General features: G+C 39.0%; 2 protein-coding genes across 4 annotated transcripts in view; both read left to right on the forward strand.

The window, feature by feature from the left end:
* The first annotated feature begins 149 nt into the window (after window positions 1–149).
* Window positions 150–15,929, forward strand: asxl2 (ASXL transcriptional regulator 2). 3 transcript variants are annotated; one of them, XM_030718147.1, is made up of 13 exons: window positions 150–304; window positions 1,877–1,959; window positions 2,168–2,170; window positions 2,924–3,032; window positions 3,262–3,403; window positions 7,176–7,294; window positions 8,205–8,325; window positions 8,604–8,663; window positions 9,321–9,481; window positions 9,767–9,863; window positions 9,999–10,104; window positions 10,527–11,256; window positions 11,555–15,929. In XM_030718147.1, the coding sequence occupies exons 1-13, from the start codon at window positions 248–250 to the stop codon at window positions 13,337–13,339; spliced, it is 3,573 nt and encodes a 1,190-aa protein (XP_030574007.1). In that variant the 5' UTR covers window positions 150–247; the 3' UTR covers window positions 13,340–15,929. The 3 variants fall into 3 exon arrangements, with proteins under 3 accessions (XP_030574007.1, XP_030574008.1, XP_030574009.1); XM_030718148.1 differs by lacking the exon at window positions 2,168–2,170; XM_030718149.1 differs by lacking the exons at window positions 150–304; window positions 1,877–1,959; window positions 2,168–2,170; window positions 2,924–3,032; window positions 3,262–3,403 and adding an exon at window positions 6,323–6,426.
* A 675-nt stretch (window positions 15,930–16,604) lies between these two features.
* The window catches only part of dtnbb (dystrobrevin, beta b), a 37,899-nt gene continuing 29,866 nt past the window's right edge, over window positions 16,605–24,637 (forward strand). The window contains exons 1-5 of the mRNA XM_030718156.1: window positions 16,605–16,795; window positions 19,115–19,160; window positions 21,491–21,558; window positions 21,672–21,752; window positions 21,868–22,081. Coding sequence (XP_030574016.1) covers window positions 16,729–16,795; window positions 19,115–19,160; window positions 21,491–21,558; window positions 21,672–21,752; window positions 21,868–22,081 — 476 coding nt within the window. The 5' untranslated portion in view covers window positions 16,605–16,728. The remainder of the gene's footprint in view (window positions 16,796–19,114; window positions 19,161–21,490; window positions 21,559–21,671; window positions 21,753–21,867; window positions 22,082–24,637) is intronic.

A 24,637-nucleotide genomic window follows, 5' to 3' on the forward strand; every position in this document is an offset into this window, starting at 1 on the left:
CGGGAGCCGCAGTTTACGTTTCAGCCTTCTTTGTCATAATTGCAGTTGACAGATGTATAAATACATGTGGGAAAGTTGAGGACTTGGAATGACAGCTATATACAGTAAGATGACGTTTCCTTTAGAGTCACATGACTCTTTACAGTAAGTCCAACATGGCAGACGGAGTGGCTCTTACGCGGTAACTAAAGCAACATTTTAACTGAATCAGAGAAATTCAAGACTACTCTGCAACAGGACATTCACAATGAGGGAGAGACAGAAGAAGAAGAAGGGAAGGACGTGGGCGGAAGCCGCGAAAACGGTATTCTGGATGTTTTATGTAGCGTTTGTTGTGGTTGTTTTCCTTGAACGCTCCCACTTGTACAACTGTGTTTATGAGTTCATGACCTGCTGGTGAAGATGAAATGTTGCGCTCACCGCGCAAGGCCTGTGTTGACGGTTAGACATTTGGAAAGACCGCTGTCACTACTAGCCTTGTAGCTTTCATCATGTTGCACTTCAGAGCATAAATACAGCGAAATAAATGTCAGTTGTGTGCACCCAAGCATGCATCGCAACCCGCCGTGTGTGTTTTGTGGGGACAACACGGCTGACAGGTCTTGTAAGATATTAAGTCCAATGAAGTAACCGTGAAGTATCACGCCAGTGTGGCGTGCTAGCCCGGCTAGCATGGGCTAGCTCCTCCTAACGCAACTCTCTCCGTCAACAAGTTTGTTTGATATTATTTGCAAATAAAACGCTATAAAACCTCCAGTTTCCACAGCAGACTACTTTGCTCTTGGGCTATTTTAACTACAAAATCGATGACACAGTCAATCTAGCCATGCCAGCGTTTTGCGAGAGTATAGTATGCCTGTTGTTAGCATTGAGCTAGCTGTCCAGCGTAGCATGCTAATGAGTACAAAATGACCAAAACGTTCAATACAAATTGCATACTTTAAACAAATTTAATGAGCTGCAACGTATTGCGTTAGTTCCATACAGGTATTTGCAGTTAATAGTTTGCGCACAGAACGTAGTAAGCTAACTGCATGGAAAATAAATTGCCATAACGTTTCATAAAGCACTCAAAGTTATGTTGCATTGCGGTGCTCAAAGTCCTAGTTAAAGTAATGCAAGGATTTTTGGGAAACCCCTAAAAATGCTGAAGGTTTGAGCAAAATTGAAGCAAAATCTCTTCAGCTCAGCCCCAGGAGTTTGTTTATTAAATTACGGATTGAAGGTTGCTGTAATAATATAGTATTCCGAGATGCCTTTATTGACACGAATTTCTTTCAGCCAATATTAACTTTGTGAGATGTTATAATATCTCTGACAACTGTTAATTTACCAGTTTACCTGATTAAAAACTGAACAAACAAACATACCACATGAATATTTATAGCAGTTATACTTACATAAGGGAACTCTGTACCTCCTACCACAGTTCATCAACACAACCACAGAGAACAACACATGTGAGGGGTCAGATAAACTCCTGTAGCATGCTGAACAGTAATACCTTGTGCAGTAAGGAGTGTTGTTCCTATGATTTCTGCTATATGAAAAGCATATGAAATCTTTCATGAAGTAACCTTGGGACTGCCTCTTAATTTCTGAATTTTTTCCTAGATGTGGTTAGGTTAACTGGTTATTCTAAATTGCCCATAGGTGTGAACGTGAGTGCAAATGGTTGTTTGTCTCTCTGTGTTAGCCCTGCGACAGGCTGGCAGCCTGTCCTTGCCTGTCACTCTATGACAGGTGGGATAGGCTCCAGCCCACTGAAAAGGATAAGCAGAAGAAAATGGATGGATGGATGGATTAAATTTATCTGTAAAATGTAATTACTTATATGGATTTTTTTTTTTTCATCATCTGCATTTTAATTTTGTAGGTTTTGGAGAAGTACCCTAATACACCTATGAGCCATAAGGAGATCTTGCAAGTGATCCAAAGAGAAAGACTTAAGGAAATAAGGTACACATGTCCCTGGTATCAAAGCTTTACAACTGCAGATACTATTCATATAGGAGAAATTTCCATGAGAGAGGTTGCACTACAGCTTTCTGTCACTTCTCACCTGCTCACGTCATGTACACTACACTTGTTCACATAGTTGCAGTTATTTTACTCAATTATTAATTGTTTCATTTCTTTTTGTTTCATTGTCACTGTTCTCATCCAGAAGGTAAGAAAAAGTTAGCCCCCACCCCTTATCTTAACAAACTCACTGCAATGCAATTTTGTTTGGTTTTGCCTTTTTTGCATGTTAATAATAATAACATGTAAAATTGCATAAAAATGCAGTTATTTTAATAGTTTGAGTTTCTGCAGCCACCTGTTGCATAAAAATGATGTTTTCCTTGTATTTTCCAGTAATGATGTTAATGAGACAAGATATTAGGAAAACAATTGGCAACATTTAAGCGTAACTGGAGTGATTTCCTGAAAAATGAATAACAGATTTGTTTTTCCTACTACTCACTGAATTTTACTGTTTGCACTTTGCCTGAGGTACTCAAAGTTATACGTGGTGTACTGTGTGAAACAGCACAAATACAATTTGGCAAACAAAAAAAAAAGTAACATTTGGTTCACCTAGTCGATCTGGATTTGTGCATGACTAAAGCTAAGCTTGACTGATTTTTATGCAACAGTTTTATGTTTTGTTTTTTTTTTAATTTCAGACTCATTTAATCTGTCCGTGTCAGTCAATGACAGTGATTAGATTAGCACTGAATCGGTTTTAAAGCACAGAGCAAATTCCCGTTCTAACTGCACTGATGTAAATCTGACCTGAACTCACACATGTTCTCCTGATGCATGATAGCAACTTCTCCCAAGTTACCAGACCAACCTTTTTCCTTCCTTCGTCTTTTCCCAGCCATCCGGTTTATGGGGGAATAGATGTGTAAACTGTGTTTTTCCTCTTGTGATCCAGTGGAACGTCACCGCTGGCATGTCTGAATGCAATGCTGCACACAAACTCCCGTGGTGAGGAGGGAATCTTCTACAAAGTTCCAGGCAGAATGGGAGTCTACACATTAAAGGTTGGTTAGATACAAATTAAATTATTACCCAGCCAGTACAGGAAAAAAAATGACAAATTTCGTTAACTAGGAAGTTCATTGCTAATTGTAGCTTTTTGGGTACAGATTATGTTACGAATGTACACACCATAGTAGGTTATTTTTGTTTTTGTACTTCTGCTTGACTGTTCCTCTGCTCTATCTGCTGCATAAAAATAACATGCAGTTTTGTGCTCTGTTTTTCATGCAGAAGGACATCTCAGATGTGGTGAAGGAGCTGTCGGAAGAGGGCTCTGAGGACAGCAGTGACAATCTTTCTGACTCTCAAAGCACAGAAAACAGCAATAGTGCTAACAGTCAAGAGGGCAGGAGAGGAAGGTGGATGCGAAGAGGTATTGTGCCCTGCATACAGATGCATTAATTAAGTTACACATGACCATAAATCTTAAAGTCACTTGTTTTGGACTGGTTTGCAGACCACTGTTTACAAATTATACATTTCTTAGTTGCAGGATTATTTGGTTCTGTTTTACCACTTTATTTTGGCTGGACTTTATTCACTTACCCGAGGTTGATCAAGATTCTAGCTGTAACTGTTTATTAAAACCACTCAGGCAAAGCAGGAAATTACATTAAGATAACTGTTAGTTGCACTTGATGTCTCAAATACAGTTTTGGTAGGTGTTTTAATAGTTCTCTCTGAGAAGTGTTATGTAAACCAGGCACTCTTAGAGGGTATAAAAATCATATTCACTTCATATCTGATGATATACAGCACCAATCAAAAGTTTGGACACCTCATTCAGTGTTTTTCTGTTTTTCTTTTTTTTCCCCCTACATTGTAAATAAATACTGAAGTCATCCAGACTATGAAGGAACACATAAGGAATCATGTAGTAAACTTAAAAGTGTTAAACAAACCAAAATACGTTTTAGATTTTAGATTCTCCAAAGTAGACACTTTTTGCTTTGATTACAGCTCTGCACACTCTTGGCATTCTCTCAGTCAGCTTCATGAAGTAATCACCTGAAATGGTTTTCCAACAGTCTTGAAGGAGTTCCCTGAGGTGCTGAGCACTTGTTGGCTGCTTTGCCTTCACTCTACGGTCCAACTCATCCCAAACCATCTCAACTAGGTTTAGATCAGGTGATTGTGGAGACCAGGTCATCTGATGCAACGCTCCATCACCCTCTTTCTTTGTCAAATAGCCCTTACATAGCCTGGAGGTGTGTTTGGGGTCATTGTCCTGTTGAAAAACAAATGATGGTCCCACTAAGCATAAACCAGATGGGATGGCATGTCACTGCAGAATGCTGTGGCAGCCATGTTGGTTAAGTGTGCCTTGGATTTTGAATACATTGCCAACAGTGTCACCAGCAAATCACCCTTCATCACACTTCCTCCTCCATACTTCACAGTGGGAACTACACATGGAGGAACCGTCTGCTCACCTTTCCTGCATCTTACAAAGACACAGCGTTTGGAATCAAAAATCTCAAATTTGGACCCATCAGACCAAAGGACAGATTTCCACTGGTCTAATGTCCATTCTTTGTGTTCCTTGGTCCAAGTCATTCTCTCCCTTTTGTTGTTCTTCCTTAGAAGTGGCTTCTTTGCAGTAATTTGACCATAAAGTCCAGATTCATGCAGTCTTCTCTGAACAGTTGATGTTCAGGTATGTGTGTGTGCTACTTGAACACTGTGAAGCATTTAGGTGGGCACTCATCTGAGGTGCTGTTAACTTGCAGCTTGCGGCTGGTAACTCTGAACTTCTCCTGTGCAACAGAGATAACTCTTAGTCTTCCTTTCCTGTAGTGGTCCTGATGAGAGCCATTTTCATCATAAAGTTTGATGGTCTTTGTGACTGCACTTGAGGATACTTTCAAAGTTCTTAAAAATTTTTCAGAATGACTGTCCTTCATTTCCTAAAGTAATGATGGACTGTCATTTTACTTTACTTAGTTGAATATTTCTTGCCATAATATGGATTAGAACATTACTCAAATAGGGCTATCCACTGTATACCAACTCGACCTGTTCACAACACAACTGATGGGCAAGAAATTCAAGAAATTAACTCTTGACATAGCTGTTAACTGAAAGCCATTTCAGGTGACTACCTCATGAAGCTGACTGAGAAAATGCCAAGATGTGCGAAGCTGTCATCTAAGCAAGAGGTGCCTACTTTGAAGAATCTAAACTATAAAACATATTCTGGATTGGTTAACGCTTTATTGTTTGCTAAATAATTCATATGTATTTCTGGATGACCTTAGTATTTAGGTACTATCTATCTATCTATCTATCTATCTATCTATCTATCTATCTATCTATCTATCTATCTATCTATCTATCTATCTATCTATCTATCTTACTAGTATGTTCATAGTTAATGGATGAATTGTAAAACTTCTATACACTTGTAGTGGATGGAATTTTTTGCAATATTGAATAGTAGACTACAGAGTGAATGATTGGACAATTTCAACATTCAGATTGTCTGCCATTAAAAAAAAAAAGGGAATCATCATTCTTAATAGCTTAATTACTTAAATACTTAATTACTTTAGCTTATATTTCAGATTTGCAGATTTCAAACAGAATGATCTCATCCATCTTCTTCAGCTTATCCAACTCAGGGTCACAGTGAGGCTGGAGTGGATCCCAGCTTATATTGGCAAAAGGCGGGGTATACCATGGACATGCAGACTTCACACACAGAAAGCTTCAGTGTTGAATGCTGCAGTATTGCGCTGCCCCATATAATTTTTATTTCATAGTATTTACATAGTGAAGTGGTTTACACATTCGTCTAACAAGTGGAAGATCCCTGATTTGATCCCGGAAAGAGACATAAATCTCTTTGGGGTTGTGTCAGGAAAGGAAACCTGTGGCAGCTCCTTGTCAATAAGGGAGCAGCTTGAAGTAGTTTACTCTAATTATAGCTTTGAAACACCATTATTTAAATAATTAACTTTAAGGCCATTTTTGTATCCTAAAAGTGAATACCACTTAATAAGCCAATTAAAAAAATATTAAAATGTGTTTTTACTACTTTCCTAAGCACCTTTAAATGCGATGCCTTTTAACAGTATTAAAGAATAAGGTCATATTTCTTGAAGTGTTATCACTGTTCATCAGTCAGCAGAGAAGAAAAAAACAGCAACAGATCATAACGCAATGTGTGTTTTTTGTTTTTTTTTTAGTTGATGATAGCTGATTGGTTATGGCAGTTAGAGTTAACAACCACTCAGCTGATGCTGAAAGTTATTGCGGAAACACCGGAAGCTAGCTGAAGTAGCACTAGACATGCCAAGCTTGAGGAAAGTGGCCTCACCACAAACTTAAACTCTACCACCGCATCAAAAACATTTCCTGGAATACACGCAGCATCGAACATGATGATAGCAAAAGGTGGGTTTTATCTCAGAGCTTCGCATTGTCCTTAACGTGGTCCGATGATCGTTCGCCGAGAACCTGTAGGCACCACATAACAGACACATTACAAAGGTTTCTGCTCTTTTGTCTGTCAGTGGGGTTAAAAAACTGCTTTATTGTGAAATGAACACCTGATTGTGCCTGATTGGAATGCAACTTAAGAGAGGGAGCTTTTCATCAAGTGCCAATTATTTTGTTTTCCTCAGGCTGTGCTCTTGCTGACTCTCATTATTTCTCACTGCCACTTGAATAATTTAAGTGACGGTTAAAACAGGAAACTGAATTTTCTCAGTATGACCCGTGACCACTTCCTCATTATGCACAACTTAGAGGTATCAAGCAAATAACCTTGGTTTACAACTGAGTAGGAGGGCTCTGGTATTGTTTTATTTTTGAAATAATCGATGCAAAGGACTGCAAAGTCAAATGCAAATGAAGCCGCAATGGAAAAGAAACAAGTGGAACTGCTGCAGTATGTAGAAAGATGCTCTGTAAGAAACAGAAGGCAGATGATGGGATAATAATCTTTTCTGAACTACAGTCCTAATGGAAAGTTAAGCCCATTTTTAATAATGTGATATTTTAGTAAGGTAATATAATTATCTTCTTTGTGCACAGAATTGGTTTCGGTTTCATCAAAACAAAGGCACAATGTGATAAAGTCTATACACCGCCCTCAGGAAACGTATTTGGTAACATCTGTTTTGTGCTTCTGTGTTACACAGTTCCCTCCAAGCTGCAGTCACAGCCGTCGTCTCCACAGCCTCGATGTTCGTCGCCGTCTGTCCCCACCAGTAAGCTCATCTCTCCCTCGCAGAAACACAGCAAGAAAGCTTTGAAACAGGTACAGCAAACGAAATCTTCTTTTTTTTTTAAACATGCAGTTAAGTTAACTTATCCTCACTATTTAGATGTAACACGAGTTCCTGCCACACCCCTCTCCTGTATAAATCCCTCTGTTCTTCAACATGCAAATACATCCTTTTTTTCTTCCATCAGCATACAGAATGTGGAGTGTAAGACTTAGGGTGTTTTTGTTTTTTGTGGCAGAATAACCCTCAATTTATCTGATTATATTCATATCCGCTTTCTCATATATATATATATATATATATATATATATATATATATATATATATATATATATATATTTTTTTTTTTTTATTCTCTTTCTGACATCCTGCTGATTATTTAAAACAATGAGGCATCAGGTAAAAAAAGCCAATAGTTGTTCTTAGAGTATTAATGTTCTCAAAGAACCCATTCTTATTTTAACACATTTTCTTATTGGCTGTCTTGTGCCTTTTGTGTTCCAGCTAATTAAATTTAATTTGACTGCATACATTGTAATTCACTCCGTCTGTGCTGGTGTGGAATTTGTATTAATTTTTGAGCGTAGGTAACATTACAAGATGGCGATTTGGCTGAAATTTTACTGGACAGATTATATATTTCCCATTTTCTATCTTCTGTATGTTTGAATCAGCTAAAGCCAAAGGAAAGAATGGGCGAACCTCCTATCTTTGCTTCTTTAATCTGTTGACAAGTTTGATTGGACTTGTTCTCAGATTTACAACAAGGCAATCATTTACACTTCTGTTATGCAACCTATGTTCCACTGTTCTGCTGTTATTTAGCTGTTATTTAACCAGACAAGTGGCCCTTGGGGAGCAGTTGCAGGGAAGCAGAGGTTACATATATTCACACTCTCTTTTTCTCATACTGCTGGTTTTTTACTCATCGCTGTGTTTAAGGCCCTGAAGCAGCAACAGCAGAGAAACCAGCGTAGACAGGGTGGAATGCCAACCTCCTCCAGTCCAAGACTGCTTCTGAAAACCATTAAAGACATGGCTGATAACATTACAACAAAGACTGGTAGGTGGCGACTGTTACATTGTCAAATTGTTGGATAGTTTACTGATGTTAATTGTGTGATATTACTCAGTTTTGTAGATAAATGATGGATATTGATGCAGTTCTTGGTGTTTATTATTACAGGTTTTTATAACTAGACTACAAAAGGCTATGTATCATCATCAGCCAAACATGACTCATCTAATTGGCAGCTTTAAATGTGGAAACTGAAGCAGCCAGATCTCTGGCTTTCATTTCTGAGAGCTTTTCCTTTAGCTCCTTTTCTTCTTTCCAAACAGATCTATGTCACCCAGTCGTACCAAGAAAGGTTTCCCAGAGGTCTGGTCGCCTCAGTGCAGGTAATTCAGACAGTTGCTCTCAGTTAAACAAGTTGTGTGGAAATGTTAATGAATGAATTATGATGTTTAACAGAAAAGATCAAAATCAGCAATGAATTGATCACTCTAACAAGAATTGAGTTTATTAAAAAAAGCTTAATATAGTGAACTCCTTCCCCCCATAGTCTTCCTTTTGTTGATTTTTAGAAACAAATAAAACACTGAGTATTTAAACTGTGTATTTTGACCTTTTACGGTTTCTAAATATTTACATCCTCACAATAAAAATACATGTTTTGGCGTTTCTTTTTTGGGTACTGACGCAGTAGGGAAAAGGTAGTTAGACATGACTAACACATTTTTTTCTTTTTCTTTTTTAATACGTTTACAGTAAGAAAACTTGGAGGCTTTTCTTTTAAAATGTTCAAAATAATCTGTCAGTTGGGTGTAAATTTATATTGTCAGTATCTACTTGTAATGTAGAAGTAATTGAATGTATAGTTATTTATTTTCCTCTAAGAGTAAGTGAAATGGTCCCTCACTCAGAAATAATTACTAAAACAAATTATATGACTATATTTAAAAGTGAACTACTCAAGATGTGGCAAAATTCACAGTTGCTTCTTTGTATTGTGGAATCTCTCTCGGCTTACATGCACTTCCTGTTTTGTATTGCAGGGCAGATAAAACGTGCCAAGTATAAAATAGATGTGGAGACACCAGACTCTATTTTGGTTAACACCAACCTGCGAGCAATCATCAACAAGCACACCTTCTCTGTCTTGCCTCCAGACTGCCAACAGAGACTGGTCAAACTTCTGCCAGAAGTAGACCGCCAGGTGGCCATAAAATTATACATATCTTATTAACTCTGCTACTTATTTTACATTAAATGTAAATGTGCAAGTAAAATTATTACTGCATGCAGTATCTGTCAGCTAAGTATATCAAATAATGACTATCTCATAAAATATCTTTTTAGTCTTAAGAAAATCTGTGTAAAACCTTGATTTGTCTGATTCTTGGTGCAAAATGTCACTGGCAGAGTCCAAATCAAGTCCATGTATTGATGCAGTGATGGTTATTATCATGATGTTAGTCATAACACTGAATTCTCTCCCCAGGCTTGCATGGACGGGCTTCTCAAGGTCACTAGCTCTGCCTTAAACAATGAGTTTTTCACATCAGCAGCACAGTCTTGGAAGGAGAGGCTAGCTGAAGGTCAGTTCAAACGCTCTCAGTTCATAATAGCAAAATGCATTTCACATTCAAAGAAAAAGTACATCACCAAGGTTTACATAACCAGATGAAGTATAGGGCTATTTTCTTAAAGTTTGTAATTTTTTACCTTTTTAGGGGAATTCACTCCTGAGTTGCAACTCCGAATGCGCCAAGAAATTGAGAAGGAAAAGAAAGTTGAACATTGGAAGGAAGCCTTCTTCGAAAACTATTATGGGGAGAAGTAGGTTCTCTACATCATTTATAATTTCTTGGTCCACTAATCCTACTCAGTTTAGGTGAACTTGGATGGCATACAGTATCTTACTAATCTGTGTATCTGTTCTTTGAGTATCTTTAAACCTCTAATCCACTTCAGTAGGCATGTTCGTGTGGCTTTTTTTTTTGTGAGGACATTAACTGGCATTATTGAAAAACATGAGTCAGTTCACTTAAAATAAACAACACCTTCAAAAATAAAATACTATAAAGAATAAAACAATACCAGTGAATTTCAAAGCTCTTATGTATTTTTAAAAATTCCTTTAAATGCTCAGTGTTATAAATCTTTATTCTTTCAAGAAAGAAAACACTTGATTCATTGATTTTTTTTTTTTTTTTTTTTTTTTGGATGTGTCTTTCTTTGTCTCTCTTTCTACTGTACAGTTCTGGGCTCAGCTATGAGAAATCCAAAGAGCTGACAAAGGCTGATTTGAATCAGGAATCTGCCAGGCCCCAGTCCCCCTCTCATCAGACAGGACCTGTCGCTCAAGCACTAGAGGAATCTAAGTGCACCAAGGACAGCAGCCTGACTGATGCTCCCGCAGAAGACGTGAAGCCAGCACAGACGTCGCAGGAGCCTCTGAAGGCACTGCCTGTTCAAAAAGAGCCTGTCTCTACCACAGAACCCATGAAGACACGGCGCTCACAGTATGCTGAGGATCGGAAGTTGAGTACAACCACACAATCTGGACTGATGGCTGCAGCGAGAGCACCACAGGTTGAGAAACAGAGTGAATGGAGTACAGCATCTGCACTGGCTGAAAAGGAGCACAAGGAAGATGCGAAGGAAGAGAAAACAGAATGCTCTCAGTTGTCTCTGAACTACAGCCCTCCAACAAAGGCTAGTTCAGAGTTAAAAGAGGATCAGTCGATGTCTGTGGTTAAGCCTACTGTGGAGAGCGAGGAGGTCATCTCTGAGCCCAGTGGCTCGTCAGAACCATTGAAGAGGAAATCTCTCAGTGAGATAGAGGGTGAATTAACACCAGAGAAAAGACCCCGTATGTCTTCCGTTTCTTCAGTGTCTTCATTCTCCTCTGTGTCTCCCTCTGCATCATCCATATCCAGCCCTGCTACACCAACTTCGGCAACAAATCAGAGGGTTCCACCACTAAAGGTAGGAATAAATTTGAGAGCTCAAAGTCTGCTCAGGTCACTCTATCTTCTAAGCAGCTCTGAAAAGTCTGTAGCTTTATCTTTTTAGAGGAAAGCATCTATCTATATTTGCCTCAGTATATTCTCAATTTCAGTGTGCTCGAAACAGTTAAAGCTTTCCTAGTAAATCCCGGAGTTTGCTAATGTTTTTTACATGTGAGGAAGTTATAACAGGCTACAGAAGCAGTATTTTTTTTCCAGTTTATTTCGATATGCATGTCTGAAAATTATCTCAGTTTTTGTTTGTTTTCACTTTACAGATCCCGGTGTCACGAATTCTTCCTGTGCCTGTGTCACCTAGTCAGATCTCACCGAGGACTCCCCTCCCAAGTCCACTTAGTAGCCCAGGACGTACTGGTGCTCGCACTTTGGCAGATATCAAAGCCAAAGCCCAGCTTGCCCGAGCACAGCGAGCAGCAGCAGTATCATCTGCTTTAAAGGGAGTGGTGCCACCTGGCCCTGGGCCAGGTGGAGGCAGTAGTGAGCAGATGCACCCCTTATCCAACCCAAGCCCGACATCCCCACAAGGATCAGCTAGGTTACCGGCCAGCCAATTTAGTATATCTTCTCCTTGCCAAGTGGACTCTTTTGGTCCACGTAGCCCAAACCAGTCTCAAAAATACTCAAACAAAACTGAAGAAAAACATAGAGGTCTTTCTGCTGGTGATGTCAGTGCAGGATCCCATAGCACCCAAAAGAGTTCAAGTGTATCAGCACAACCTTCATCTGTGCATGCTCCAAAGGAACAGGAAATCCCATTAACTGCTGGATCATCTACCAGGACCAGCTCCTGCATCCCTGCAAACAACCCCCTGGTCACTCAGCTTCTGCAGGGCAAAGAGGTTCCATTGGAGCAGATCCTCCCAAAACCATTATCCAAGGTGGAAGTGAAGATGTCAAATTTCCCCTTTGTTAGTAAGGGGAAGACATCTGTTGAGCACAGAGCTGACAAGTTCAATACATCAGGCCGAGCTGGTGTTTTCTCAGAAAGCACAAAACATCACAGGGAACTTCCTGACAAGGAGACTCAGGAGCAGATCCTACAGGCTCTTATGCAGAGGAAAGGCCAACAAAGTCAGACATTCGGAGGGGGTGTAGGGCCTCAGCCACCTCAGTACAAAGTGCACCAACTGATACACGCAGAAGAGCGTCAAGACCGATCCAGGATTTCTGTTGGCTTTTTGGGTCGGAAGAGGATGCCTAGGCCTGCCATGACAGGACATTACCTGCTCAATGTGTCCACGTATGGGAGAGGACCAGAGAGCAGGAGACTTCACTTGTCTGTCATCCCAAACACCAGCTCAAAAAGGGAAACCACAGAAGCAGAGGAAGCAGCTAAGGAGGACCAACCAGCCAGGAAAGTTTTTCTGTCTCCTTCTGGGGTCAAAACAGAGCAGCAAAGATGCTCAGTAAGCAAGTCTGATGAAGCGGCGGGCTTTCAGCATTACTCTAATGTAAAGACTGAGCCTGGATCAGAGTATAATGAAGCTAGTGGTGATAACAACAATGCCAGTACAACAGCCAAAGACACCAGCCCTTTCTCTCAGTCACACCGAAGGCACCTCGAATTCTGCAATAGTAATCAAGGAAACTCAGAGCCATATCTTACCCACGTGGACCCCAGTCACCAGCGGCCGACTACCTTTCAGTCCCAGAGAACACTCGATAATCAGGAAGCCCCGGTAGCATCGTGCTACGGCGGCACTATCAGCATGTCCGTACCTCACACTTTGAACCACAGCACTGCAGGCACTGGCTCTTCCACATCCTCATCAGAGGCTGATGGTGGTGGTATGCATGGGAGCGTCATGTCCTTCTCAGTGACTGTCACCACCATACCTGCTGGTCATTCGTTAGACCATGGCAACCAGGGCGAGCCCTCACCTGAACAGTCGTTCATTGAAGGCTCCAACATGGAGGATGTCCAGTCTAAATGCTACTGCCGACTGAAGGCAATGATCATGTGCAAGGGGTGTGGAGCCTTTTGCCATGATGACTGTATAGGCCCCTCGAAACTGTGCGTCTCATGTTTAGTGGTACGATGATATTAAATTCACAGTAACAACCGAATGGTTAGAGTTGTATTTTCTCCACACAAAGCAGAAGCAGATGTTAGAGAATCAATACAGAATGGACTGAAAGGTGTTACGTCATGCTCCGGACAAAACAGCTGGCATCCGTTGTCTGTTGGAAAGGCAAGGATTTACACTGGATGGTCTTGTTTTTCCACTAACATCTAAGAAAAGTTGTTTTGTGCAATTGTGTCATAGAAATGCCAATCCATGTTCAATCAAATTTTGTCAGATATGTGAGAAATGAAAATTCTGGCAGTGTTTGCACTTGGCTAGAGTAGTGTGATATATTTTTTTAAATATATGTATGTGTAGTTTTTTTTGGTTAAAAAAAAAAAAAAGGAGGGAAAATGAATGTTGCTATTTTTTTAGAACATAATGACTGTTGTGCTTTAGACTGACACTTTTTATTATTATTGGTCCTAATCAGTTACAGTTTAAAGGCAAAAAAAGGGCGCTAATGATAATCATTTGATGTAGAGTACCTCCTATTTGGCATTTATGCACATATGGCAGGGAAGTGCAACTTACAGTAACTATTTTATATAAAACTGTACTTTTATTACTGAACACACTCAGATTTAAGAACTAGAAAGAACATGTATAGTTTTAGTAAGAAAATATAGAATGATTTTTGAATTGTACTTTATATAAATCAACTTGACTTAGTTCCAGGGCAGAGCAGTTGAAAACCACCTGAATATAAAGTAGTAACTGTGTACAGCACTTAAAATCAAACCTAAAGAAAAGAAGATTCTTATATATATTAAAATGCCTATATATTCCGTTTGGGGAATTGAGATCTTTATCACTTTCGGTGAAGGTCTTAAGTCACTTCCTACTGTGTAAATCAGCATTTTTCTCCCCAAAAATCAGGTTTGTGGATATGATCTCCCTTGATGTGGGGTTTCTAATGCTTGTGTGTCTTTATAGATAAATCAGCAGTGGCAAACTTTAAAAAAAAAACAAACAAAAACACTCGAGACAGGGGGGAGAGAATGCTGACAATTTTGATATTTCGCTGTACATACTTGCTCATGTATGGTATTTGCCTAGCTGTAGAAAAAATGTTATTTTGTTTGTACTGCACACGTTGCTTGAGCATAACTGGCTCTTTAATTCAAAAAATATTTTTTACTGTGGAAAGAAAATGGAGAACAGTAAAATATGCTAAAAACAGGTACAATATGTCACCAATATCTCAATAAGTGAGCGTAACACTTCACTTTAACATGACCTTTTTCCAGGAAATTAAGAGAGTTATCCTCCATAATACTGCGGTTGGAAGTATTGTAAGCCCAAAATGATACTGTATCATATTTATATAATGTACAGTAATTTGTGTGATGTGATGCACAACACATTTGTGGAGTCAACACTGTTGTTATAACTTTTGCAAGTCTGTTATGATGATGTTAACATTAGTGCTTAGTTCAGACTGACTTGTAAAAAGGCCAATGTGTGTGAAGTGTTACCTCAACAAGTTTTGTGTTTATGCTGGTTACAAATATTGACACATCTATTATATTTTAGTCTCCTGGAGGTCTGAAACGTGGCCTCTTTTATAGCAATTATTTCCAAGGTAGTATGCCAGAGTCACTTAAAGAAAACAAAAAATAATCAGAAGTTGTTTTTAAATGTCTGACTAGTTAATCAAAGTAATATATTTTAATTAATATATTTTAATATAAAAGATCTATTTGCTAATTGTTTTTGACAAATCAACAGGGTATTTACTATATTAATATATTGGCTGTCCATTTTTTTTCCTATAGTTATGTTTAGGCTGGACAGACCACCGTACAGAATAATTTGACTTTTCAAATAGCCCAGGTATCTGATATTCTGTATGGTCCAGCTTTTTCAGTGAATCCATTGGTCTTTATTTTCCATGAAGACTTTGTCTAAAGTGTGGATCCTTTTAGTTGTCTATTTGTGTCATTACTTTATGAAAAGAAAATGTTTTTAGTGCACCATTTATAAGTCGTAGTTTTGTCTTGTGGAACAACATAACATAAAATTATTTTTGAGGGCTAGAATCTAGCAGTTTTCACATGGCATAGAAATTTCACTTATTAACTGGTGTTTGATTTAGTCATACAAATATCTTTTTTTTTTTTTTCCCCCTCATCAAATATTTAAGTCATATTTCATTGAATGTGACGTTAGAGTCCTGCTGGACTGAATTGCACTGCAAAAAATATTAAAAAAAACAATCAATCTCAACCCTAAAGGCAGCTGAAATCTTTGTTAATGACGACTGAAACATGAGTCAGACAGCAGTCCCAATCATTGCTAAGGCTTTCTGTTGTCATTTGTAAGAGTAAAGCACTTCACATAGAAAATAGCTGGAAGAAGTGGGAGTGGGAAGGGTGGGGATGGGGATGGGGAATTGCCACATATTTCTTTTAATGTCATGTTTGACACTAGGTGAATTTCTTTAATGTTAGTACTTTGTCTCCATTTAAACTCCAGGTGAATGTAATATAGTAATCAGAACTTGTAAACAAAGTGTATTTTATCAAAGTAATAGAATATTATGAATAAATAATAATGGAAATTTTTTGTGTGTGTCTTGAGGTACTGTTTAAAATCACATGAAAGAAGCACAGTAAGTACCAGCCAGAAATAAAAAGTCAGATTGCTTCAGCAGAGTTATCGCTGACTGTCTTTGAAAAAGAAAAATCTGGTGGTGGGGAGTTTTAAAGAGCTCTGCATTTAGGAAGGATATATGTTTTATAGGCGGGCTGGAGCTGGAGCTTTTTTAAAAACTGATATTTTAAAACATCTGGAGTCAGTATATTATCCAGAAGAACCCTGTGTTACTAATTAGTCCAGCTGTTGAACATAGAATAGGAAATCTTTCATATGCTGTTGAGTTGCATTATGGGAAATGTAGGCTACGTGATTTATGGAGCTCGGCTCACCAGACACTAAAAGTCATGATACTTTTTTCCCGTCTTTTCCGATATATCCCTTTCCCCTCTCTTTGAAGTTCCCCGGCTTGTATTAATGCAGTGCTAAACTGCTGCAGTAGTCCTTTAAATTAGTCTAAATGAATTCTGAGTATTTTTTCTGTTGAGTATATTATATTGGGGATTATAATTCAGAGTAACAGCAGTATTAATAATAGTAGTGCGCCTTTAACTAGCGTGCGTGCGCACATGCGTAAAGTGTACTAGTAGGTGGTCGCGCATGGCATCTCCGTGCCTGCTTGTATCTGCCGTCCTCTGCCGCTGGGTCGCTGACGATGCCGAGCGGAGCGGAGCGGGGCGACTCTACGTTTCTGTGTGCGGCTACAACCGCAGTTGCCAAGACTGAAGTCGAATGAGAAGGGAGAGGAGCTTGAAATACGATGATGGATGGTCCGAGCTGTTTCTCATCGCCCGGACAGCTTTAACATCAGGGAAACGCGTGGATTTATCAAAGGTGAGAAGTACGGCTCTCCAGCACAGAGGAAATATCCCCCTTATTCACCCAGTGCCACTTATATCCTCCCTATCTGATGCTGCTGCTGCTGCCGATGATGATGATGCTCTAAACGCAACCTGCGCGATATTCCTCCGGTAAAGGCCAATTCCCCGCCATGCATCTTACTTGACTGTCGAGAAACCAGTTGGGTTTGAAGATGCAGAATTGCCGTTGTTTGGTAAACCAAAAATGTTTTTAAAAAATAAATAAAAAAATAAAAATGTATGGGCATCACGACACACATTTCTCACTGCGGAAATAAGGTAAATAGGCAGTTAAATCAGCAATATGGCTGCGTTGATGCTCTGCCGACGCTTCAGAAGTGATTTTTGAGAGTTGCGGTACTGCTGAGCGTGAGAATTAAGGCTTGGAGAAAGGGAGAAGTGAATGATATCAGCGGCGGAGAGATACTGCAGTAACCGAGTCCTTATGTTGACTCGCGTCAAAGGATGTTGTCATTACCTTGGAGCTGAAGGTGCGGTTACAGTAAAATGCACCTTTCCAGGCCTGTAATAATTACTACACATTCTGACTTCACTGGAAGCATCTGACATCCAAATTATTACGAGTCTGTGATTGTTTGTGTGAAAATGAAGAAACGGCATTTGCTAGAAATCCAATTGATCCGGACCTGTGAAACAGTGCTCACACCGATTGTGATCTGAATGTGCTGGATTCATTTTTGGCATAAATTATTAAAAAACTTCCATCAAATAATCAACTTAACCATTAAACTGTCATCTGCTTTCAGGCTGTGCTTACATTTTTTGTGAATACTGGCTGCCAGTGTGCAGGGTGCTACCCTTGTTGCGTATTCATGAATTTTAGCAGTTACTTCATAGGGTGAATATTTACAATGAACCATTGTGAAATTTTGCTGACATGTGCCTGCTGGGTTTCCCACTGCATAGCAAATGTTTTTTAATAATTTTTGCCAAAGGGCAGCAGTGCCTCTCTGACATATCTGCCCTAAAAATTCCCCCAAAGCTTTATTTTTTTCTTTCTATTTAGGATCCCATTTGTGATATATAACTGAGCTGACTTTAAACATACTGTCTCCAAGTGGCATCATCACCCTCAAAGGCAGGTAACTGCCACACTTTGCCAGCTCCAAAGACATGTGATAGTGTTTATAAGTACTGCTGTTTGACTATTGTACAAAGTGTTTTATTGCTGCCTGTGAAATAAGTGTTCATTGTCGAAGAGCTGAAGATGAGTCATTCAGATGCTCAAAAAAAAATGAAATTATTTGGAAAAATCAGTCATTTCAATTGGTTTTCAAGTAAGCATGACAAACACTCTCTGGTTTGAGGTTCTTAATATTTGATTTTCTGCTTGACTCATCCCCAATATTTAGGGAGTGTGAAGATATGCTTGCAAGAAAGCCAGGCGGTAGTTAAAGATGTCACCTTGAGCTTTTGGATGGCATAAAATTAACTGAATATTTGAGAAAACTAAGAGCAAATTATTTGATACTGAGAATAATCTTTAGGTGTGACCCACATAATATTAAAATCTAGTATTTTTAATTATATTTAAAACTGAACTTCAATGAAAGGGCCCCTTTAAAAGTCTTTGATGGCGCTTGTAACCAGCACAAAGAAGTGTTCAAGACAAGGCAGAGTTGCAAGTTTGTGACTGGAAAGGGGCTCTGTCATAACAGTAGATATCACTCTGCCTAAAACAAAATCTGATAGAAGTGAAAGCAAAAAAAAGGCATGGGCATGGGGGGGGGGGGCTTCTTCTTGCTTCTGTGCTTTCCTGATCAGCTGGCTAACCTCATTCGCCATGAGAACAACCATATAGTCTAAACATGTTTGGAACACTCCTGAGTCCTTGGTCCCAGGGACAGCGAGTGCTCATCACTTATTGGCTAGCCCTAATGTGCTCTGTGTCCGTCATCATTAAGGGGTTCCTTTGCAGCTCAGTTGGTGTCATTAGCCCACAGGATGCAGTCACTGCTGAGCGGGATGTCATGGAGAATTATCATTTGCACAGACCACAGGCACTGGAGTGCTCCCTAGCTGGCTCACCAGTATCTCTACAGGAGGAGATGGAGGGGGCGGTGGTGGTGGTGTGTGTGTGGGGGGGGATAATGAAAGCACAAAGTCAGAGTTAATAAGTCCTTGAAGGAGGTAGAGAGGAGGTGTTAATTACTTATTTAAAAGTCTACTACATTTTGTCAGCATTGAACAGCTTATCTCTCGTAGTAATGGTGGTGTCGCATCACCATCGAGACACCCTCGCTGACCTTTCTCAATTTGTTTTTCTTTGCAGGGTCAACGTTTTGTGCTTCACTTTTTTGGCATTCAGTCTGCGGCAGGTAAGTAGTTTTAAAATTAATGTGAAAAGTATGATAAGTATAAATAATCTGCCACATATAATGCACATAAGAAGAAGAAAAATTAGATGTCATATAAAGTCTTGGTAAACAGGAAAGGATATGGTGTCTGTGTGAAAATTGTCTCTACAGTAAATAATTTTCACCAGATAAGAAAACATATTCAAAACAACTGATGGTAACGGGAAATTTAAATGTCCTTTGTTTGAGAAAAATGACAGTGTAAAGAAATTACTGGAATCACAACATGAAAAGCCATGGAGACGCTTTTGAAAAATAGTGCAGAGGAAAAAGTGAATGAAGTGATGAAGCCTGTGTTGTTTCAAAGGGGATTTTTCTTTCATGACTGAGCCGAGGCGAAAACACGCACCAACAGCGAGTCCTTTATGAAAATGCATAAGAGTCAACATTAAAGTTGAATCAGGCAATAACTGTTAAAGCTGTTAAATGAACGTCAGTTCTGTGGTATCAGATAATTAGTTAGTGGCATTAATAAAAAAAAGTGTCTTTGATTTTAGTTATCCGCTCATTAGTTCAGATATAAATATATTTTGTCAACACATTTTAAAAGAATGCTTTTTCATTTTAGGCATTATTTGTCCAGGTGTAATTTTCTTGGCTGATTTCCGATTTTCCTCAAAGTGTGATCTGCTGATTCTGATTTTCTTTCTAAGATCTGCAGTAGACAGCATATAGCAACAAAAATCAACTTTTCTTCAATGCAAAATATTTTCATAATAAAAGAAATTATTAAACTTCACAATATTCCCCAAACTGCAGTAAGTTGCAGGATCTCCTCTCACATAAACAACTGGCAATAAAGCCCTCTGCTACTGAAAAGAGGTTCATTTAATTAACTGAAAATGAGTTGCTGTACACCCACCTTTACCTTTCATGTTTTACCTCATCAAGCAAAAGCAGGTGCAGCAGATTTATACAGCAAAACAAATGTCAGGTACTTATGTCATTTTACAGTATGTTTATAACTTCACCAGATAACAGGACATCAACCGTCTTCTCTTTTTCACTCATCTCCTTAATTTTCTTCCTGCTTTGGTCTTTTCACTGCTCATACCGAGGCTCATACTGAGGCTACTGGCTTATGGTTGGCTCTGAGCTCTGGATAGCTTTAGCTTTAGCCACTTTGGTCTTGCTGGCTTTTTTAAACTCTCCGTGTTCAACTGGGTGAGGGTGATTTAAGTGTCTGATTACGGTTGTTGTTACAAACATTTTTATGGTGCTCCCCCTCCAGGTTACTTTGATGAACTTGGTGTCTTCACTCACATTAGCTTCCACACTAATGATATGTTAGTGTGTGGCTGTTTTCCTAAGCCACTAGGCGCCCTGTCGTGCATGCATGAAATGCTCCAGCTCATAATTGGACATACACGATGCTGACTGGCCGGTCACCGGTCCGGGCCAGGAGCCCTGTGTATCTGTGTGTCTCTAGTTATTTTCATTTCCACCAAGAATTAGATGACATAAGAGTGAGCTTTACCAGTCTCACATCAGCCAGGTAGTATAGCCAGAACCTGGTTAAATTGGCTTGGCCAACATTAAAAATAAATATCCCCTATGTAACCCACCCTAAATCACAGCCAATCATGTTAATCATGTGAGTTTTAGAGGCTGCAGAGCCAGCTATTTCCCCAGTTTCAAATCGAATGGGTTGCTGACTGCGGCTTCATATTAAGCATACAAATATGATGTTTTTTTCTTATAATCCTCAGAAGAAGTAACAGCATTTTCAACAGTGTTGGCCTCCTTCTTTTAATAAAGGTCACAGTTCTGACACGGCTATTCTTTTACCATGCACACTCTCAGTATAATGAATATATAATTTCTTTTCAGTCCATTCTCAGTAATAGAGAATAGACAAGTAATAAACAAGTGAAATTTCAAAGCCAAATCATCTATATATTTCACCAAGGTTATATTGATGATTAACACTGTCCTTGGTGTAAAATGGAAATTGTAAAGATCCTATTAGTACACCCATATTCAAGAGTTCACTTGAATATTTCAATAATTCATTATAACCACATAACAGATCACTCATTTTGTGTCCTCAATTGGTAAAAGTAATTTAGACATGAACACAAGTTCCGTTTTATCCACAAAAACATCACCCACATATCTGATATATGTATCTCCATTGTCTTTAGTTGTATGCAAGACATGTACTTGACTCAAATCCTTCTCACTCATATCTCCCTGACTTTAGACACTGAAAGGAGCTGTGTGTTGCATTTATTACCATGCTGCTGTGCTAACAGTAAGTGCTGCATGTTCTGGTGTTTGATGTGCCACAGAATGATCGAGGAAGGCAGTAAACGAGGCAAGGCCATGGTGGAGAAGAGACAGCTCTTCATGGAAATGAGTGAGTGGAGTGGACTGAGAGAAATCTCTTTTCACTGTCTTGTGTAATTAAATTACCTTCGGCAGGTATAGATGATTTTTTTTTTAGATTGCTTTTCTGGGGTTATTTTTCAGGAGCTCAAAACTTTGATGTCATCAGACTATCAACATATAGGACTGCCTGCAAACTTCGGTTTGTGCAGAAGAGATGCAACCGTAAGAAATATTTTCACTTCTTTTCGGGCATTACAACACCAGCAGAAACATTTGCTTGGACATGAATACAGACTTGATTGATTGCATTCTGTCTGTTTGCCAACCCCCCTCGCAGTTCATCTGGTGGATGTCTGGAACATGATCGAAGCCTTTCGTGACAACGGGCTCAACACATTGGACCACAACGCTGAGATCAATGTATCACGGCTGGAGACTATTCTGTCTTCCATCTACTACCAGCTCAACAAGCGGCTGCCCACCACCCACCAGATCAATGTGGAGCAGTCCATTGGGCTCCTGCTCAACTTCATGGTGGCCACATATGACAGGTATGGAACAGGTACACAATACAGAGGAGTACTATAGTCTATAGGTGGTGTTGTTTGGATAGAAACCTTAACAAGCAAGAGTAATAAGGTTGTTTTATAGCTTATATTTACCAAAAGGGGGTGGCACAATGAAGCAGTGGTTAGCACTGTTGCTTTATAGCAAGAAGGTTCGTGGTCTGAATTTGCTGGCTAATAGCAAATTTAAGATGCAACATAATATCAAATTCAAGATGATAGCTGCAACAGAAAAGATACAAGAAAAGAAAAGATACAATTTGTAGTAAAATGTAGTCTAACAAAACAAAAAGTAAAGCTTAATCCACCAGTAGTTTTCAAGAAATTATTATTTTTTTAAATAAAAAAGTGGCTTCAGGTTATTGGACCAAGTCCAATAATGTAAAAATTCCACATTCTCACAAAAGAGTTGCTGAAGCCATCAAATGTTTGACATTGTTGCTTAAAATCAGTTATTAAATAATAACCAGTTCTTAATCACTCTCATTTCTTTAGTTGAATCTGCCAAAAATTCCAAAGATAACACCCCCAACTGGTTGTGGTAGATGGCTGCCTCCTCCTTAAGCCTGGTTCTGCCGAAGGTTTCTTCCTGTTAAAAGGGACATTTTTCTTCCCACTGTCACCAAGTGCTTGCTCATAGGGGATCATCTGATTGTTGGGATTGTCTCTGTATTATTGTAGGGTCTTTACTTTACAATATAAAGCACCTTAAGGCAACTGTTGTTGTTATTTGGAGCTATATAAATAAACCTGAACTGAAAGGTAATTTTAGTGACTTTGAAAATGGCGTGGTTGTTGGTGCCAGACGGGCATACAGTGCCAGACAATTTGACAGACATAAACTAGTGTTTTTGCACCAACAGTGTGATTCCCAAAGAGTAATTAGCTAAAAACCATGGTGTGCAGTGTGGTCTTAAAAAAATTAAGACAACTGGACAAGTGGAGGTCCAGAAAGGAAGTGACAAGTCTAAAAGGTCTGTAGAAGATGAACAGTACCTAAAATTAATGTCCTTAAGAAATAGCAAAAAATAAATAAATAAATGAAGTGAAAAGCTGACGCAGGACCTGAAAGATGCATTTGGCCCTTTAGATAATCCATCTACTGCTTGCCAAAGCCTCAAAAGAAATGGTAGGGTGGCTGTCAGGGAAAGGAAGCTGGGAGAAAAAGCTGAGGTGTACCAAATTACACAAGAACTGGACTGAAAAGCAGTTGCAACAGGTCTTATGGAGTAATCACCAGCATGCAATAGCATATGGAAAGAATCTGATTGACAACAGCTTCATTTTTCAGCGTGACAGTGATCACAAACACACTGCCAATGACATAAAACATACCTGGATAGAAAAACACACTATGGACCACTATTAGTCATGGATTGGCCTCCCCAGAGCCTGGACCTCAATATTATTGAAACTTTGTGCGACCACCTCAACAGAGAATCGAACAAAAGGCAGCCAACATCCAAAGAAGAGCTTTGAATGTCCTTCAAGAAGCCTGGAGAACTATTGCTAAAGACTACTTAAAGAAAATACAAGAAAGCTGCCTCACAGAGTTCAGGCTGTGTTGAAGAATAAAGGCGGACATACACAAATATTGACTTTCAAGCTCATTAATAAATCAACAAATCGCTGCAACTTTTCCCATTTTTCTAGCAAAATATAAAGAAATCAGAGGTGGCTCTAGACTTTTACACGGTACTGTATATTTTTTAAACCTTTCTACCTCATCTAACTGGTCTGCAGAGAACCTTGTAACCCCTATTGGGTTCTAAACCCCCAGGTTTGGAGATGGTATTCAAGAGGCTCATAAATGCTAATTAACAAACAAATGTAGTTCAGTTTAATTATGATATTTATTTTTTCCTATGAGGAAATTAAAACAACTGTGATATTTTGGGTTTTGTATTCATCATACGGAACTGAATTAAAAAAAAACATTTTGATATAATAGGGTCAACATAATAAAGTGTCTGTATTTGTAGGTTTTTTTAATCAAGTGCACAGTTTGAACATGAAAGCAACAAAAAAAAAATCAACCCATATGTCTTTATAAATCTGCATATGTGACTAGAGGATGAGGATTCATGAGGCTTGTCCCAATGGATTTTTCCTTCTGTGTGATTTGTCACACTGACAGAAAGACTGTTGCCCCCCCCCCCCCCCCCCCCCCCCCCCCCAAAGATTTGTCTGGGCAGCTCAAAGTGTTCTTCTGCTGGTTTCTGTTATATTATCTGATGATTAATATTAACAGGGGAGTACATTTCCTGTGGCTGCTTCACCTTCAGGATGTCAAATATCCATTGATACATGGCTGAGTTCTTTCCAAACATAATTAAAATAAAGTAATGCCATTACTGACACTTAGACGGTCCGGGGAAATACAGACTGGAACAGAAGACAGAGTGTCAAAGAGTATGAAACGAGTAAAGGAAATTGCCACACTACATGAGTACCAAATTGCATTCTTCTTTCTTGGAAACAATTTTAAAGAAAGTTTTAAAATACATCTAAAATACAATGTTAGTGTTCCTTGCCAGGAAT

Source organism: Archocentrus centrarchus, chromosome 22 (assembly GCF_007364275.1).
Source record: "Archocentrus centrarchus isolate MPI-CPG fArcCen1 chromosome 22, fArcCen1, whole genome shotgun sequence".
Lineage (NCBI taxonomy): Eukaryota > Metazoa > Chordata > Actinopteri > Cichliformes > Cichlidae > Archocentrus > Archocentrus centrarchus.